General features: G+C 34.3%; 3 protein-coding genes across 5 annotated transcripts; 1 reads left to right on the top strand and 2 right to left on the bottom strand.

The window, feature by feature from the left end:
• Positions 1 to 1,658: 1,658 nt before the first annotated feature.
• On the top strand, positions 1,659 to 2,927 carry LOC105111620 (probable carboxylesterase 18). Its single transcript, XM_011007028.1, has one exon. The coding sequence runs from the start codon at positions 1,818 to 1,820 to the stop codon at positions 2,823 to 2,825; it is 1,008 nt and encodes a 335-aa protein (XP_011005330.1). The 5' UTR covers positions 1,659 to 1,817; the 3' UTR covers positions 2,826 to 2,927.
• Positions 2,928 to 3,125: 198 nt separating this feature from the next.
• On the bottom strand, positions 3,126 to 6,361 carry LOC105111619 (reticuline oxidase-like protein). Of its 2 annotated transcripts, none has more exons than XM_011007027.1 (2): positions 6,010 to 6,361; positions 3,126 to 5,014 (listed from the first exon to the last, which is right to left on the bottom strand). In XM_011007027.1, exon 2 carries the CDS (start codon positions 4,961 to 4,963, stop codon positions 3,365 to 3,367), a length of 1,599 nt encoding a protein of 532 aa, XP_011005329.1. In that variant the 5' UTR covers positions 4,964 to 5,014; positions 6,010 to 6,361; the 3' UTR covers positions 3,126 to 3,364. The 2 variants fall into 2 exon arrangements, with proteins under 2 accessions (XP_011005329.1, XP_011005328.1); XM_011007026.1 differs by lacking the exon at positions 6,010 to 6,361 and adding an exon at positions 5,903 to 5,983.
• Positions 6,362 to 7,124: 763 nt separating this feature from the next.
• Positions 7,125 to 12,377, bottom strand: LOC105111617 (UDP-arabinose 4-epimerase 1). Of its 2 annotated transcripts, none has more exons than XM_011007024.1 (11): positions 12,273 to 12,377; positions 11,134 to 11,272; positions 10,889 to 11,013; positions 10,452 to 10,565; positions 10,235 to 10,342; positions 10,039 to 10,130; positions 9,011 to 9,152; positions 8,684 to 8,778; positions 8,247 to 8,376; positions 7,713 to 7,857; positions 7,125 to 7,625 (listed from the first exon to the last, which is right to left on the bottom strand). In XM_011007024.1, the coding sequence occupies exons 2-11, from the start codon at positions 11,192 to 11,194 to the stop codon at positions 7,384 to 7,386; spliced, it is 1,254 nt and encodes a 417-aa protein (XP_011005326.1). In that variant the 5' UTR covers positions 11,195 to 11,272; positions 12,273 to 12,377; the 3' UTR covers positions 7,125 to 7,383. The 2 variants fall into 2 exon arrangements, with proteins under 2 accessions (XP_011005326.1, XP_011005327.1); XM_011007025.1 differs by having other exon boundaries at positions 11,134 to 11,269; positions 12,273 to 12,375.
• Positions 12,378 to 14,021: the final 1,644 nt, after the last annotated feature.

Below are 14,021 nucleotides of genomic sequence, written 5' to 3'. Positions count from 1 at the left end.
TTGTTGTTATTGTTATTGTTGTTGTTATTATTGCTATTATTGTTGTTTATAATTGTTGTTTATAATTTGTACAATTAACCTCCTTGTGGTTCGACCCCGGTCTTGCCGGATTATTTATTATTTCGACACTCCTACACTTGGGAGAAGACATCAATATTTTAGTCGTGTCAATTAGATAGGGTAGGATGGCATCTCCCCCTTCCCCTTATCAATACCAAAGGAGGACCAGGAGAGAAAGGGATGAAAAAAGACAGGGAGATTATAAAGAGAGGGGAACAAAAAGACAAGGATAAAAAACAAAAAAAGGAACAAATGGATGACAAAAAAAAAATAGAAAGAATATTGATGAGATTTGAGGGAAAAGAGAACGAAGAAAAATATAAAGAGAAAAAAAAAAAGAAACAAGGTAATGCGGGGGGGGAGGAGAGAAACTGTAGAAGCATAAACAAGATCAAGGAAACTAGGGATAAAGGAAATAGGGGAAACTCAATGAAAAACAAAAGAAAAAGGAACAGAGAAGCAAAAACAAAGAAAAATAGAGAAGAAAAAGAAAAAGAAATTAGAGGAAGAACAACTGCAGCAACCATTATTTTTCCACTACCACCTTAAACCATTGCCAACGATAGCAACCACGCTCCCTCACTCCAGGTAATCTTCTCCCCTTCTTTGTTTCCTCTTACTTGTTCATTTCATTTGCATGCAGAACATGAACAATTGATGTTATGCAGCAAATAAATTATAATTAGCTAGTTATTGTGCTCAGCAGAGTAACTAACTAATTGTTTTCCCATGTAATTGAGCTAAGTCCAGCTTTGTAGAAAGGAGGTTTTTCTTTTAGGCTAGTCTCAGCCCATTTTCTTTGTGGTCTAGTCTCAGCCCTTTTTTTTTCGGTTGGTTTCGACCTAGTTTACATTGAGCCTAAATCGATCTAGTTTCCTTTAGGGCGAGACTCTACCCAATCAAGTTGGACTCATCCTATATGATTGGGTTGGGCCCAACCCAATATAAAATAATAATAATAACAATAATAAATTATATTATATTTATATTTTACAAAACAAAATCTAAAAAAATTCTAGAAATCCTAAAAAAATTGTGATTTTCTTGTGTATTTTTCTAAAAATTTTGATTAATATTGGTTTTTATTTTTATATTGTAAAAATATAAATCTGGTATTAAAATACTCTATTTTCTCTTATATATATACATATATATATATATATATACACAGCCAAGTTTCTCAAAAACTAAAAAATTATATCGTATTTTCATATAAAAAAGTTAAAAAATATATATATCAGCATGTATTTTTTGCTTTAATAATGATTTTATTAAAACCATCAAAATTAAGCCAATATTTCAAAAATATCAAAAAAATTATTTTATTTTCTTTTAATATATAGAATTATAAACTTATACATTCCTAAAATTAAATAATAGTTAGTTCTTTTTGTTTATTAATGTTAAAGCAAATAATATTTATCTAATAAAAAAATCTCTCAACTAAAAAAATTTTTACATAAACTTTATAATATCTTAATATATATCAAACAATTAAATAATACAACTACTCCAGTATAAAATATACTCGGAGTGCTCGTATCTTTCTTTATATACAATCGGTCCTCGTGTTTTAGGTTTCCTAGTAATTAAAAACTGGGCGGCGACTCCGTTTTTCACTCTTGTGTTTCTCTCCTTCTGGCTAGACATGCTTTGGCTCTCTATATTTAATGACACCTTCAGCAACCATTTCTTCTTCTTAATATGTTCATAAAACAACAGTACCAAGGCCTGATCTAAAAAGAAGAGAGAAGAAAATGTCTCAAAACTCAGCTGACTTCCCATGGAAGGTAAGGCTCTTTGCATCCCTCTTCTCCTTCACCTTTAAAGTCATGATTCGTCGCTCTGATGGATCTCTGAACCGCCTCTTACTCAACTTTCTCGACTATAAAACCTCTCCATCGCCTGACAAGCCCATAGATGGTGTCACAACCACTGATTTCACTATTGATGAAGACCGCAGCCTTTGGTTCCGCCTCTACAACCCCGTTTTCAGGACTTCAACCACCGACAATGAAGTTAAAATCCCAGTTATTTTCTACTTCCACGGGAGTGGGTTCATCTGCCTGGCGGCCAATTCAAAGCTGTTTGATGATTTATGCTACAGGCTCGCCCGCCTGCTACCTGCAGTCATCATTTCGGTAAACTACAGGCTGGCTCCTGAGCATAGGTATCCATGCCAATATGAAGACGGTTTTGATGTTATAAAATTTATTGATAAATCATACTTTGAAGTCCTTCCAAACCATGCCAATCTCAAGCACAGTTTTGTTGCTGGAGACAGTGCTGGTGGCAATCTAGCTCATCACATGGCACTAAAGGCTTGCAAATCTGAACTTTCCAATATAAAACTGACTGGAGTTATAGCCGTACAGCCATTCTTTGGAGGAGAAGAGCGTACAGGATCTGAAATCAAGCTTTCTAGAGATCCCTTTGTTCCAATGGATACTACAGACTGGATGTGGAGATCGTTTCTGCCAGAGGGTTCGAATCGGGACCATCAGGCGTCGAATGTTTTTGGGCCTAACTCTGTTGACATTTCAGAGCTTAAATTCCCTGCGGTTCTTGTTATTATTGGGGGGTTGGATCCTCTCCAGGACTGGCAAAAGAGGTACTACGAGGGACTAAAGAAAAGTGGAAAAGAAGTGTATTTAGTTGAATATGTCAATGCATTCCATTCATTTTACCTTTTTCCTTGTGTGCCTGAGTTTTCTTTGTTTATCAAGGAAGTGAAAGATTTTATGCAAAAGCAAATGTCCAGATGAAAAAGTTAACAACTTTCTTCTGCTTAGGTGTTTATGTTATCAGCTTGAATTATCTATTTGTTCTGCTTTATTATTTTTTTGTCTTATGAATATGGTAATATCATGGCCCTTTTAGTTCAAGATTTTTTTTTTTTAAATAGCACTTTCTCATGAAAAAAAAAAGTAAACTAAAAAAAAGATTTGAAAAAAAATAATACGTTGTAACTATATAAATTACGCGGTTTCCAACGATTCAATTCGAGTTTTTAATTATCTAAATTTACTTGAATAAACTTAGTTTAAATCTAATCATGTCAACACTTAAAAACAAGAATAAAATGCATTTGTTTTAATAAAAATAATTGATCTGCTGATTTACAGGGTAAGCTAATAACTTACAGGTTGACCTAATAAACCAATGATTTAAGTCTCTTTCCATGTGCATATATCTCTGCATTTTGGGGTGGTGGATAGTACGAAATAGAAACCAAATTAATCAACTTGGAGGAGTGTCCACCCCCGCATATGATAACCTCTCATGCTGTTTTAACTACTACCATTCAGGCTTTTACTCGTGCAAAATTAACTGGGATGCTTTGTTCATTCTTGAAGAAATTATCAGGATCCACCCTTGACTTCACTGTCACCAGCCTAGGAAAGTTGTCCTTAAAATACTTGCTCCCATAAACTTTAGCTTCCTCAAAGATGGTCTGGTTGCTAGGATTGCTACCGATATCAAGATCCCTGTAGTTGAGAAATGCTTCTCTTGGATACTTGCTGACATAAGGAGTCATTGCATCATGCAGTTGTCTTAACAAACTTGTATGGTGATTGGTGGCCTCAATTCCTTCTTGGATCCAGGTTGTGGAGTACTCGATTTTGAACAGGTTTCCAGCTCTATGAGGGAATGGAGTTGCCGTTGCCGAAATCTCATCCATTCTTCCTCCATAAGGATTCCATTGCATCCATATTGGCTCTACCTTGATCATCACCTTCCATATGCTTTCCAAAGCATTCTTAGGAATGACATATTTCACAAAATCAGATTTCTTTTTGAATAAGCTTGCTTGGTTTGGCCTGTTGAGTAGAACATCAGTTGATGCTGCATTTGGAAGGTTTGCCCAGAAAACTACAGACTCTATCCATCTCATTTCCTTGCAGTCTTTTTGCTGCAAACCTAACTCAGGGAAGCTCTTGCTCAGCAAGGAAAGGAGGGCTCCACTTTGTCCTAGAAAGAGGCCGATGAAAGAGATGCTAATTCTTTTAGAACCCTCACTGCTTCCTTTGACAACTTGTGACATTGCTCTAATGAAAAGATCCTTGTCTAGTTTGCTAGCAACTAGTTGCCACTTGTAAAACACATCGGTTGCTCCTTCCTCCAAGGTCCTATCAACCCTGAATGCAGTCACTGTGGGAGGAACTTGAACCAAACTAATCTTCCAAGAAAGAATGACTCCAAAGCTTGCTCCACCTCCTCTAATTGCCCAAAAGAGATGCTCCCCCATTATCTTCCTATTAAGGATATTGCCATTGACATCTACTAACTGTGCATCAATGATGTTATCCACAGAAAGGCCATATTTTCTCATCATGGTCCCAAAGCCCCCTCCACTAAAGTGACCACCTATACCAACAGTAGGACAAACACCAGCTGGAAAGCCATGAATATTACTCCTGCTGCCAATATTGTAGTAAAGTTCACCAAGAGTTGCCCCAGATTGAACCCATGCTGTCTCACTCGCTATGTCTATGTCGATGGATCGAAGATTGAACATGTCGAGGATGACGAATGGGACTGCAGATACATAAGAAAGGCCCTCATAATCATGGCCACCACTCCGGATTCTAATTTGCAAGCCATTAGACTTTGCGCAAATAACTGTTGCTTGGACATGGGATTCATGGACGGCTGCGATGATCGCAAGTGGTTTTGGGGTTGTAGGAGTCAAAAATCTACGGTTTTTTATCAGTGCTTGCAAGATAGACTCAAAAGAGGGATTTGTGTTACTATAGATTGCTTGAGAGATTGGGTGAGAAGGATGGCTATGGCTAGGAAGACACTGTAGAAACCTGTCAAGAACTGTATCAGAAGCTGCCAATGACACTAACAACAGTAGGGCTGAAACTACTGAGAGTGTTGCAGACATTGAAGCTTTCATTTTCAGGATGATTTCTCAGTCCCAGGCTGCATGATCAAACAAATTTGGTAGCTGTACTTTGGAAAGGAAAAGACAACTGTATCAGTGCAAAATTATTGCAGAGCACTGCTAGCAGCATTCTAAAATGTTTCCAGATCATGTTATGATGATATAATATCTTGCTTGTCTTCCTATTTCTTTCAATAATTTGAAGAGGGCTACTATTATACATAAAAAATATTGTATCTAGCTGGTTCACACATGATCATTAAACCTCAATCACAGAATAGATTTGTCTCATAGACAGAACAGACTCTCGGTATCGTAGTTGTTTAATGGAAATCCAATTTAAGAACTAATCCAAGAATCACCGAGTCAACTTTTTTTTTTAAATTGCATTGCCTTGTTTTTTCTTTAATAAAAATAAAAATCCAGCGTTGATCATGCCTAGTTTGGATGAATAAACCAGACACTAAACACTTGGCCGGATCAATCGAATCAACCGGACACTAAATATTTGTCTGGATCAATTAAATTTCAATCAAGTAAATATTTAGTCTAATTCAACTAAAAACTCCATCCGAATTAAATTTTAGATTCTGAATTTACTGGATTAACTTGTCCCGGTTCATCAAGTATGCTTGGCATGATTCTGGTTTACAGTTGTCAACAAAACCATCACCAATTATGCATTGAAGCCTGCGGCTTCAGATATATCAAACATTGATTTCAATCACCAATTTTCAACGTCTAGTGGGTGTTTTTTAATACCCATAGAAGATTAATAAATCTCCATGCTGCACATAAGAAAAGGACTAGATAACATCAAGACCAGCAAGAGACAAAGCAGGAGGGGCCTAGCACATAAATGCACACAGCTGACAATGATCTTCCATAAGCTGTGATCATACTTCAAACAATAAAAGAGAAGAGAGAGATAGAGTGAGAGTGAGAGATAACCTTTGATGAATATGGATTGGTTATCATCAAGCATAATGGACTAGGTAAGCTTGCTTTTCCCGCAAGTTGCCATCAGCATATTTTTGAGAGTGAGAGTGAGAGATAACCTTTGATGAATATGGATTGGTTATCATCAAGCATAATGGACTAGGTAAGCTTGCTTTTCCCGCAAGTTGCCATCAGCATATGGTGGAAAACTTGACGTGTGCGAACTGACATAGCTAGCTCTCAAAACACCAATCCTAGCTGTTTGCTGCAATTTACAAGTTTTGAAATAAACAAAAAGCTGGGATTGAGAGAAATTAATAATTTGGAATTGATTGAATGGACTGCAGAAGCAAAGAATCTTGGTATCTACTGTTAGACACACCAAAAAGTGGAAATCCTTAGCCTATTTATACATGTCAAACAAGTGCTAGATATTTTGATCTACGTTACTTTTTATTTGTACATTTTCCAACCACTTGTAGGGATTTTTATCCATTGGAGACCATGGCTGCTTGACTTTTTCAGGTCAGTCTTCTAGGTTTCTCAATGGATTTTTGTACATAGAGACCATGGCTTTCCTTCATGGCTGCTTGACTTTTTTCAGGTCAGTCTTCTAGGTTTTTCAACTAATTTTTATTTAAAAATATATTAAAAAATATTTTTAATATCAACACATCAAAATAATCTAAAAATACTAAAAAAATAATTTAAAATAAAAAATAAAAAATCTAAATTTTTTTAAAAACAATTTTAAAATATAAAAACAATCAGATCCTAATTTTATTTATAGCATATGAGATTGGATTTTTTTATTAGAAATGAAGGCTATTTAGTGAAAAAACTAAATTGTCATGAAAAAAAATTGAAGGACTAAACTACAAACATATGAAAATACAGGGACTCTATTGGCTTTTTAAAATCAAATTTTCACTAAAATCACAGGATCAAACAACAATTCACTCTTCCCTCTTCAAAGATTGCGTTGACATCTGACAGACAAGTTTTGCATAAATTATGTGATAGCAGTGACTACATAGTACCATCATTTTCAGAGCTAGACGGACCAGTATATTCAACTAGAGCAACTTGCCGATTCAGCCAGACAATCTTACAAGATAGAACCTTGTAACCCTAGCAGCTTCAATGATCTCCTTTGGTGAAAATGAGGTTAACTTGGCTAAATGAAACGATTCTGGAGGCAAACTATCCAGTGTCCATTCTCAGAGAAAGAACATCGAAAAATGATGAGTATAACCAAGAGGGTATAGAATCAATAGAAGCTATACCTGCACCAAGGCATCATGTTATTGAGATATTATCTGTTCGAATACATGTAATGAATTGGCCGCTCCTAACACTATATTTTAGGTGAATAAATTATCTTTCATCTGAAACCCCCAACTTCTAAGAGAGATTAGAAACACAGCTGAGGTCAGTGCTGCGTGGGGTCTGAGGACTGAGTTAACTTCTGCTACGGACTCTTCCCTAAATGTTCAAGAAGCCATCACCAAAGGGGATCCATACCCATTTTGATGTGATTTTTGCCATCTCCATGCAACCTGTAAACTCTTTTGGAGATCAGTGTATTGTGCAGTCCAGTTCAGCTCACGGTTAATTTTTGATGGGTCACTAAACACTTCAGCATAGTCACCAGGCCGGCGAGGTAAATAGTCTACTTTGATGTCTACACCGGTTGCCTTTTTACATGCATGTACAAACTCCTTGACTGACCTACCTGATAAAAAATAAAAAAAAAAAAAAAAAAGCTTGAGAACACGATCAGTGAAAAGCAGCTCAGCAAACAGGAGAACTGGTTACCCACCCATTCCAGTGCCAACATTGTAGATTCCAACTTTCCCAGGCGTTGCCTTTTCAAGCGCTTTAACATGAGCATCAACAAGATCAGTAACATCGATATAATCTCTTATACAAGTTCCATCGTGTGTCTTATAGTCCGTTCCTTTAACCTGCAAAGTGGAAACACCAACATTCTGAGAATTTCATTCATCATAACGTAAGAACGAAGACAGAGTGCAGCATGTTTTTTGTCTAAATGGCACAACACAAAGGAAAGCAAGCAGAAAACAACACAGCCTCTAAGCGTGAAACCTCAATAAATGTCCCAGTAACCTGATTCTAAGACTCCCAAACTGTCTAAATTTTCAGCAACCAATTAAACTGGGCACCTAAAACTTAACCAACCAGGTTCTGAAAATCAAAGTAATATCAATAACCAAGCAGGAAGACTAAAATCCCTTTTTTACCAACTGCAGCATAGCCTTGAAATAACTCAACAGTAAAGTTGCAATTTTGATCTAAAAGGGAAAAATTCAAGGTTAAATAAAAATCAAAATACCTTTAGTCCAGCAACAATACCACGAGCAGCATCAAAACAAGCACCAGAAATTCGTCCGTGCTCACGCAGTTCAGGTCTAGGAGCCTCACCTAACCTGCCATCTGGATCTGATCCAATCACATTGAAGTATCTGAAATTTGGTCAGAAAAGCAATTGTCAATTCATACCTTTAGAAGTGAGAAATTCTTATTATTAAACTTTCATTTCAGGACAGGGATGTTGCTTTAAGTTATCAATTGAATTCAAAGCCTCATCTTCTGCAGTGAGTTCAAAAACTGAAAAAAGGGCATTTGAGAAAAAACTTCAAAAACTAGAGATCAACAAGTAAATTGAATGAAAAGCATTTGAGAAATACTTTCAAAATAACAACAAAAATATATCAGCAATTGGAAAGTCTAACACTTTCAAGAAAAGGGACAGGGGAACTCAATACCAACCTCAATATCATAATTGCCATGTCTGAATTTTTAGAGAAGTCAAGGATGATATCTTCTGCCATCTTCTTAGCTTTTCCATATGGGTTAATGGGTACCTGAGTTGGGGGCGAGGGGGGGGAGGGGGGTATAAATCAGTCACCTAGCATGTAACCTGGTATGAAGTAAAATGAGTCGTAGCATATCATTCTTGTGCTCTCGTCCTGAATTAAGCTTAGACCGGACAAACAGATGAATAAAAAACGATGGTTAATTAAGCTTAGACCGGACAAACAGATGAAACTTATCATCATGTGGAGTGTCTGAATTAAGCAAGTTTTTAAATCAAACCTGTGGAGTGTCTTCAGTAATAGGCATCTTTTCAGGCTCCCCATATGTTGCACATGTGCTTGAATATATCAAAGTCTTTACATCATTGGCAGCCATTGACTCCAACACTACCAAGGTATTTGATGTAATGTTGTGATAGTACCTGCACAGCAAGAAAAAACATATCATCATTAAGGACACATACGATCAAGGGTATTAATTTTGATATCAATAGAGAATATTGGATTATAGTTAAGAGGTGATCCATGCATCTGTAAAAAATGAAATATTTGATACAAGAAAATTCAAGTGTCCAACTTGATTTACATTATATCAGTTTCCAAGAGCAATTTTCCAAATTATGCAGATAAAATCAAAGTTCCTACCAAACATGGCTTTCCTAATCTATTATGCAGTATGTTCGTACAATACCCTGTGTATTTTGAAAAAAAGCTCTGAAGGAAAGGCTGTCAAACAACACAACTTTTCCTATGCCCTGTACTATCAATGACAAAAATAATCTTAACTTTCAAAGAAAGGGATTTTGCTTATGGCTAAAAGTTCACCTAATTCTTTCCTTTCTGCTATCTAGTACATTCACTTCCCCTCTTGTTCCCTTACAGAAGAAAAAAAATATAGAAGTGATTCAGATACAAGGTTATGCTTTAAGTTTTGAATCCAAGATCACTCATTAACAGCATCAGAAGATAATTTCTTCCATTCTCTTAATGTTTGTTCACTTAATTGAAGAGAAGCTCGTTTGCCTCCAATTTTTTCAAAATACGGGCATGGATCTGCTACCCTGCGATAATTTAAAGACATTATCTTGTCATCTAATCTTACTTGCAATTCTTGAATGCAAAACATATTGTTAAGTTATCAAAGAAATCCCTTATGCCAAAAGAAGTTTCAGCAAAGCCTTTTGTGCTTGTTACTACCATTGCCACATGGAAAAAAAATATTTAAACCTGCATCACCCAAAAAATAAAAATAGAAGCAAGTTCAATAGAAACAGGACAGGTTTAACTGAGACATCATTGAACACTTACTTAAGGGGGTACACGGTGCTTTCCCCAACATATGCAACTGCTGCAAAATGCATCACAGCATCAAATGCATTTTGTGAAAAGATGCTGTTAACCTGAAATTTTGGTAAAGGAAACAAGTTGCAATATCCAAGTTCAACTGTCTTTAAAAACAACCTAAAATAGGCTATATATATTATATATCAAATAATAAAGATACAGTTTTAGGCTCTCCCAAGTCAGCATATATAAACTGAAGCCTCCCAGGCTCAGGAAATAACTCTTCTAAAACCTTGACTGCACCTAAGTTTCCCCGAGAAAGGTTGTCCTGTTAACAATATGAAAATCTTTACCTTAAATGACCAAGAAAAAATTCAAAATCACAAGCCATAAGAGATCTCAAAAGGAAGCTACTACATTTCATGTGATGAACATACCACAATGGTTACTCGGTAACCATCCTTCAAAAGCCGCAATGCTGCATGGGAACCAATGTAGCCAGCACCACCTGTCACAAGGACATGGATCACCCCATCTTCACGCAAAGAGAACTGAAATAAACAAACCAGCAAATCCGAAAGCACGTTAAGGAAATGTCATAAGCTCAAATCACAACTCAATGGCTGAACTTATTTAAGGTTTGGACGACTGATTCCGCATTTTGAAACCGTCATAATAAAATCCAAATGCCCCTTGCCGGAGCAGTAAAGGTGGCAGTGCAATTATTAGAGAGGGATAACCCTGCATCTTTTAGGAGCTAATATTAGACATGCATCAAGTTTTTAAATGCTATTTCTGCGGCTTCAAGGGAAAAAACAGGCATGTTTGGTACTAAATTAACAGAAAGAGAATGAACAAAGGAACATGGAGTTACCGGGCTTGGAGAATTAAAGGTTGGAGATTGTTTCAGCATAATTATACATACAGCTGTTAGGGAAGCGGCCAAAAGAATCTTTCCTACAACATTATTTTTTCTTTTTGGATCTGAAAAATCCATGCCTGTAACACAGAGTGAGAAAAAGAAATTAAACTGACCTCCAAATAATTGCATCACCATAAATATCAAGGGAGTTGAGAGGGTGCATTTCAAAATCGAAATGGTGAAGCCATAAAACTGACCTCCAAGGGACATAGATCTATTGGACCTTGGCTGAGTTCTGGTCCTGCCAAAACTTAGCATTTGGAGAGTCGTACGAGATCAAATCCCTTTATCTGTCAAGACTACGCTTCTGTATCACTGGCTTTCTGCTCCAGTCTGCTGCAATGAAATCAAATTCAAACAATTAGCAATGATGGAGTTTGAAACAGAAGAAACCAAGAGAGGAAAAGGTACAATCAGAACAAAAGGAAGACCAGCTGGGCCCTATACAAGTATTTGAAACCAAAACAAAACAAAGAAAGTAAAAGGTTAAATACTAAAAGTAGAACAAATTTTACTATGCAAATATGGAAAAAAAAAAAAAACAGAAAAATTCACCACTCAAATTCAAATCTTTACAATCTAAAACCAGTAAAAAGAGAGAAAAAAGGTGGAGAGTTCCAAGATCCAAATGGACCAGTAAAAAGAAGAAAATACTTTCAAACTCCGTTTTTCATGTAGAAAAATGGGAAAAATAATTAAAGACAAACACATTGCGATTGTTTGTCAGGTCATGTCTGACACCAGAAATTTAGAGAGAGAAAATTCTGATATCAGAACGTCCACCGTAGATAACCAAGAAACACAAATGATCATGTTTCTAACAAAGACGGTAAAAAACCATTTTACAGATAGAAGAACAAACCAAATCCCAATATTCAAATTCCCCAAGATCCAAGAACACCAATCAATCAAAACCCATCTCAAAAAACAAAGAAAAAATCCTAAATATCACACCTTTATCAAAAAAAAAAAAGGAGGGCCAGTCAGTCAAGAAAAGGGAAAAATAGCTCAAATATTTTGAAAGCAACAATTTACTAAAAAAAAACACTTTTTAACATCAAAATAGCACCTGGAAACAGCAATAACAATCACAAACTTCCCAAGAACACAAAAGGGTCTATGTATAATATACACAAATATACAATTAAAAGGGAAGAAAAGGCTTGAAATTTAAGGACATGCAGTCACGAGAGAAATAAAAAGAACCCACCAAAAGATGATCAAGAAAACGTAAGAAAGATAAAGAGAACTAAATACAAAAATTAATTAAAGATTTTAAAAAAGAGAGAGAAAAGAATTGTCAAAAAATTAGAGGGAGAGAAGGAGAGAAACGTACGAGAAGCGAAAAGTGAAGAGGAGAGACAGGAGTTCCGGTTGCTATGGTATGCTTGAAAGAGTTGTAGTAATAGGCGTAGAAATCTCTGTGCTTTCCATGTTGTCGCAACATGAGAACATGAGAGCGAGAGGTTTGAAAAATAATTTAAGAAAACAATTTCTTTTTATTTTTACACTTTTGTTATTAACTTCAAATTATTTATAAAACCCGACACAAGGGATTGATCGATGTTGTGGAAATGAAGGGTAAATCTAGGTTAAAATATAAAATTTTAAAATTTAAACTTAATTGTTTTTAAAAATATATATATTAATGGGCGAAGAGTTGGTAGATTACTGCATAAACCCAGATTTTTTACCATGTTAATTTTTTTTTTATTATTATTTTCTCAACCTAAACTAGTTTAGGTCAAGTAAGATTTCAAATTGATTTACCATATATTCAGGTTTTATAATTATAATTTAAAGGTCTATTTAAAAAAATATATAAAATTATTAGTTTTTTAAAATACATCATCTATTTAAAAATATAATTCTTAAATCATTTGAAAAAGAAACATAATTTAAGATTATATAAGAGATAAATTTGATATTGATTGACTCAAAAGTTAGTCTGAATATTTTGAACATAAAGTTAGAAAGTTATTTTTAAAATTATGATTAAATTATACTTTTGTCTTAGTCTCTCCAATGAAATATATTTTTATTCTTATTATTATTTTTTTCAAATATAATAATCAAACATTACTTTTATTTTTTTATTTTGAAAAAATAAAAATTCACTATAAAATTATTTTATAAACATTTAATTTATGTTTTCATCTCCGCCTTTCTATGATGAAACACATTTTTATCTCTTTTGCAGGTTTATTTCTTCTAATACACCAATTAGACATAATAAGATATTTTTGGTGTACATTCAATTGTTTTAACTAATTTTCATAAATATCCTTCTTTAGTTAAATTTTAAGTAAATTAACTATATTTTAGTTAACACTTTAATAAAGTTTTTTGTATATAAATAAATTCGGAGTAATACCTTAGTGAGTAGACTCACATGCTACCCATGTGATGTGACGATAATAAAACATCCATAATATTTTTTTTATACATAAAAATATATTAATTAGTTTTAAATATGATATTCATACTTGAATTGATGTATTGATGACGAATAATTTTTTTATAATTTTTTTAAATTTAAATAAGTGATAATAAAATAAGAAATATATTCATTTGCCAATTAAATAGAAATTTTTTGTTTTTATGGTTTAATATGTTTTTCAAAATGTTTTTTAAATATTTTTTACTTGAAATACTATAAAATTAATATTCTTTGATATTTTTATAATTTTAACATACTAATTAAAAATATTTTAATTAAAAAATATGTACCACCTTACAAAATACAAACTCATTCTAAAAATATATTTTTTATATTGGCAAAGAAACATATTAAGATTCCAACTCTCTAACACACGATAAAAAGAAAGAAAAAAAAAAGAAAATATTGGGAGACTATGAAGAGCGATTTTATATGAAGAGAATCATTTCGTACAAAAAAGAAAATGTCCCCTAAAATGGGGAGATTTTTCAAGCTCCTAGAGGCGTCACCGGCCCTACCACCTCTAGGCCCCCTTTGCACATTTTACTACGAGTACTAGTTATTTTAATTGATAACCATAAGATGCAGGGAAGAGGTGAGCAGTAAAACTTAAAAAAATAAGAATTCGTATTTAGTTTTTTTTTT

This window comes from Populus euphratica, unplaced genomic scaffold (genome assembly GCF_000495115.2).
Source record: "Populus euphratica unplaced genomic scaffold, PopEup_1.0 scaffold298.1, whole genome shotgun sequence".
Classification (NCBI taxonomy): Eukaryota; Viridiplantae; Streptophyta; class Magnoliopsida; order Malpighiales; family Salicaceae; genus Populus; species Populus euphratica.
This window is presented reverse-complemented; position numbering and strand designations above follow the sequence as displayed.

Excerpts from the sequence above, each read along its gene's own strand:
- LOC105111620 (XM_011007028.1), top strand. The coding sequence starts at position 1,818 with ATGTCTCAAAACTCAGCTGACTTCCCATGGAAGGTAAGGCTCTTTGCA.
- LOC105111619 (XM_011007027.1), bottom strand. The coding sequence starts at position 4,963 with ATGAAAGCTTCAATGTCTGCAACACTCTCAGTAGTTTCAGCCCTACTG.
- LOC105111617 (XM_011007024.1), bottom strand. The coding sequence starts at position 11,194 with ATGCTAAGTTTTGGCAGGACCAGAACTCAGCCAAGGTCCAATAGATCT. Across the intron at positions 9,153-10,038 it reads AGCACCGTGTACCCCCTTAA|GTACTATCACAACATTACAT; the intron begins GTAAGTGTTCAA and ends CTTGCTGTGCAG. Across the intron at positions 8,779-9,010 it reads TTACTGAAGACACTCCACAG|GTACCCATTAACCCATATGG; the intron begins GTTTGATTTAAA and ends CCCCCAACTCAG.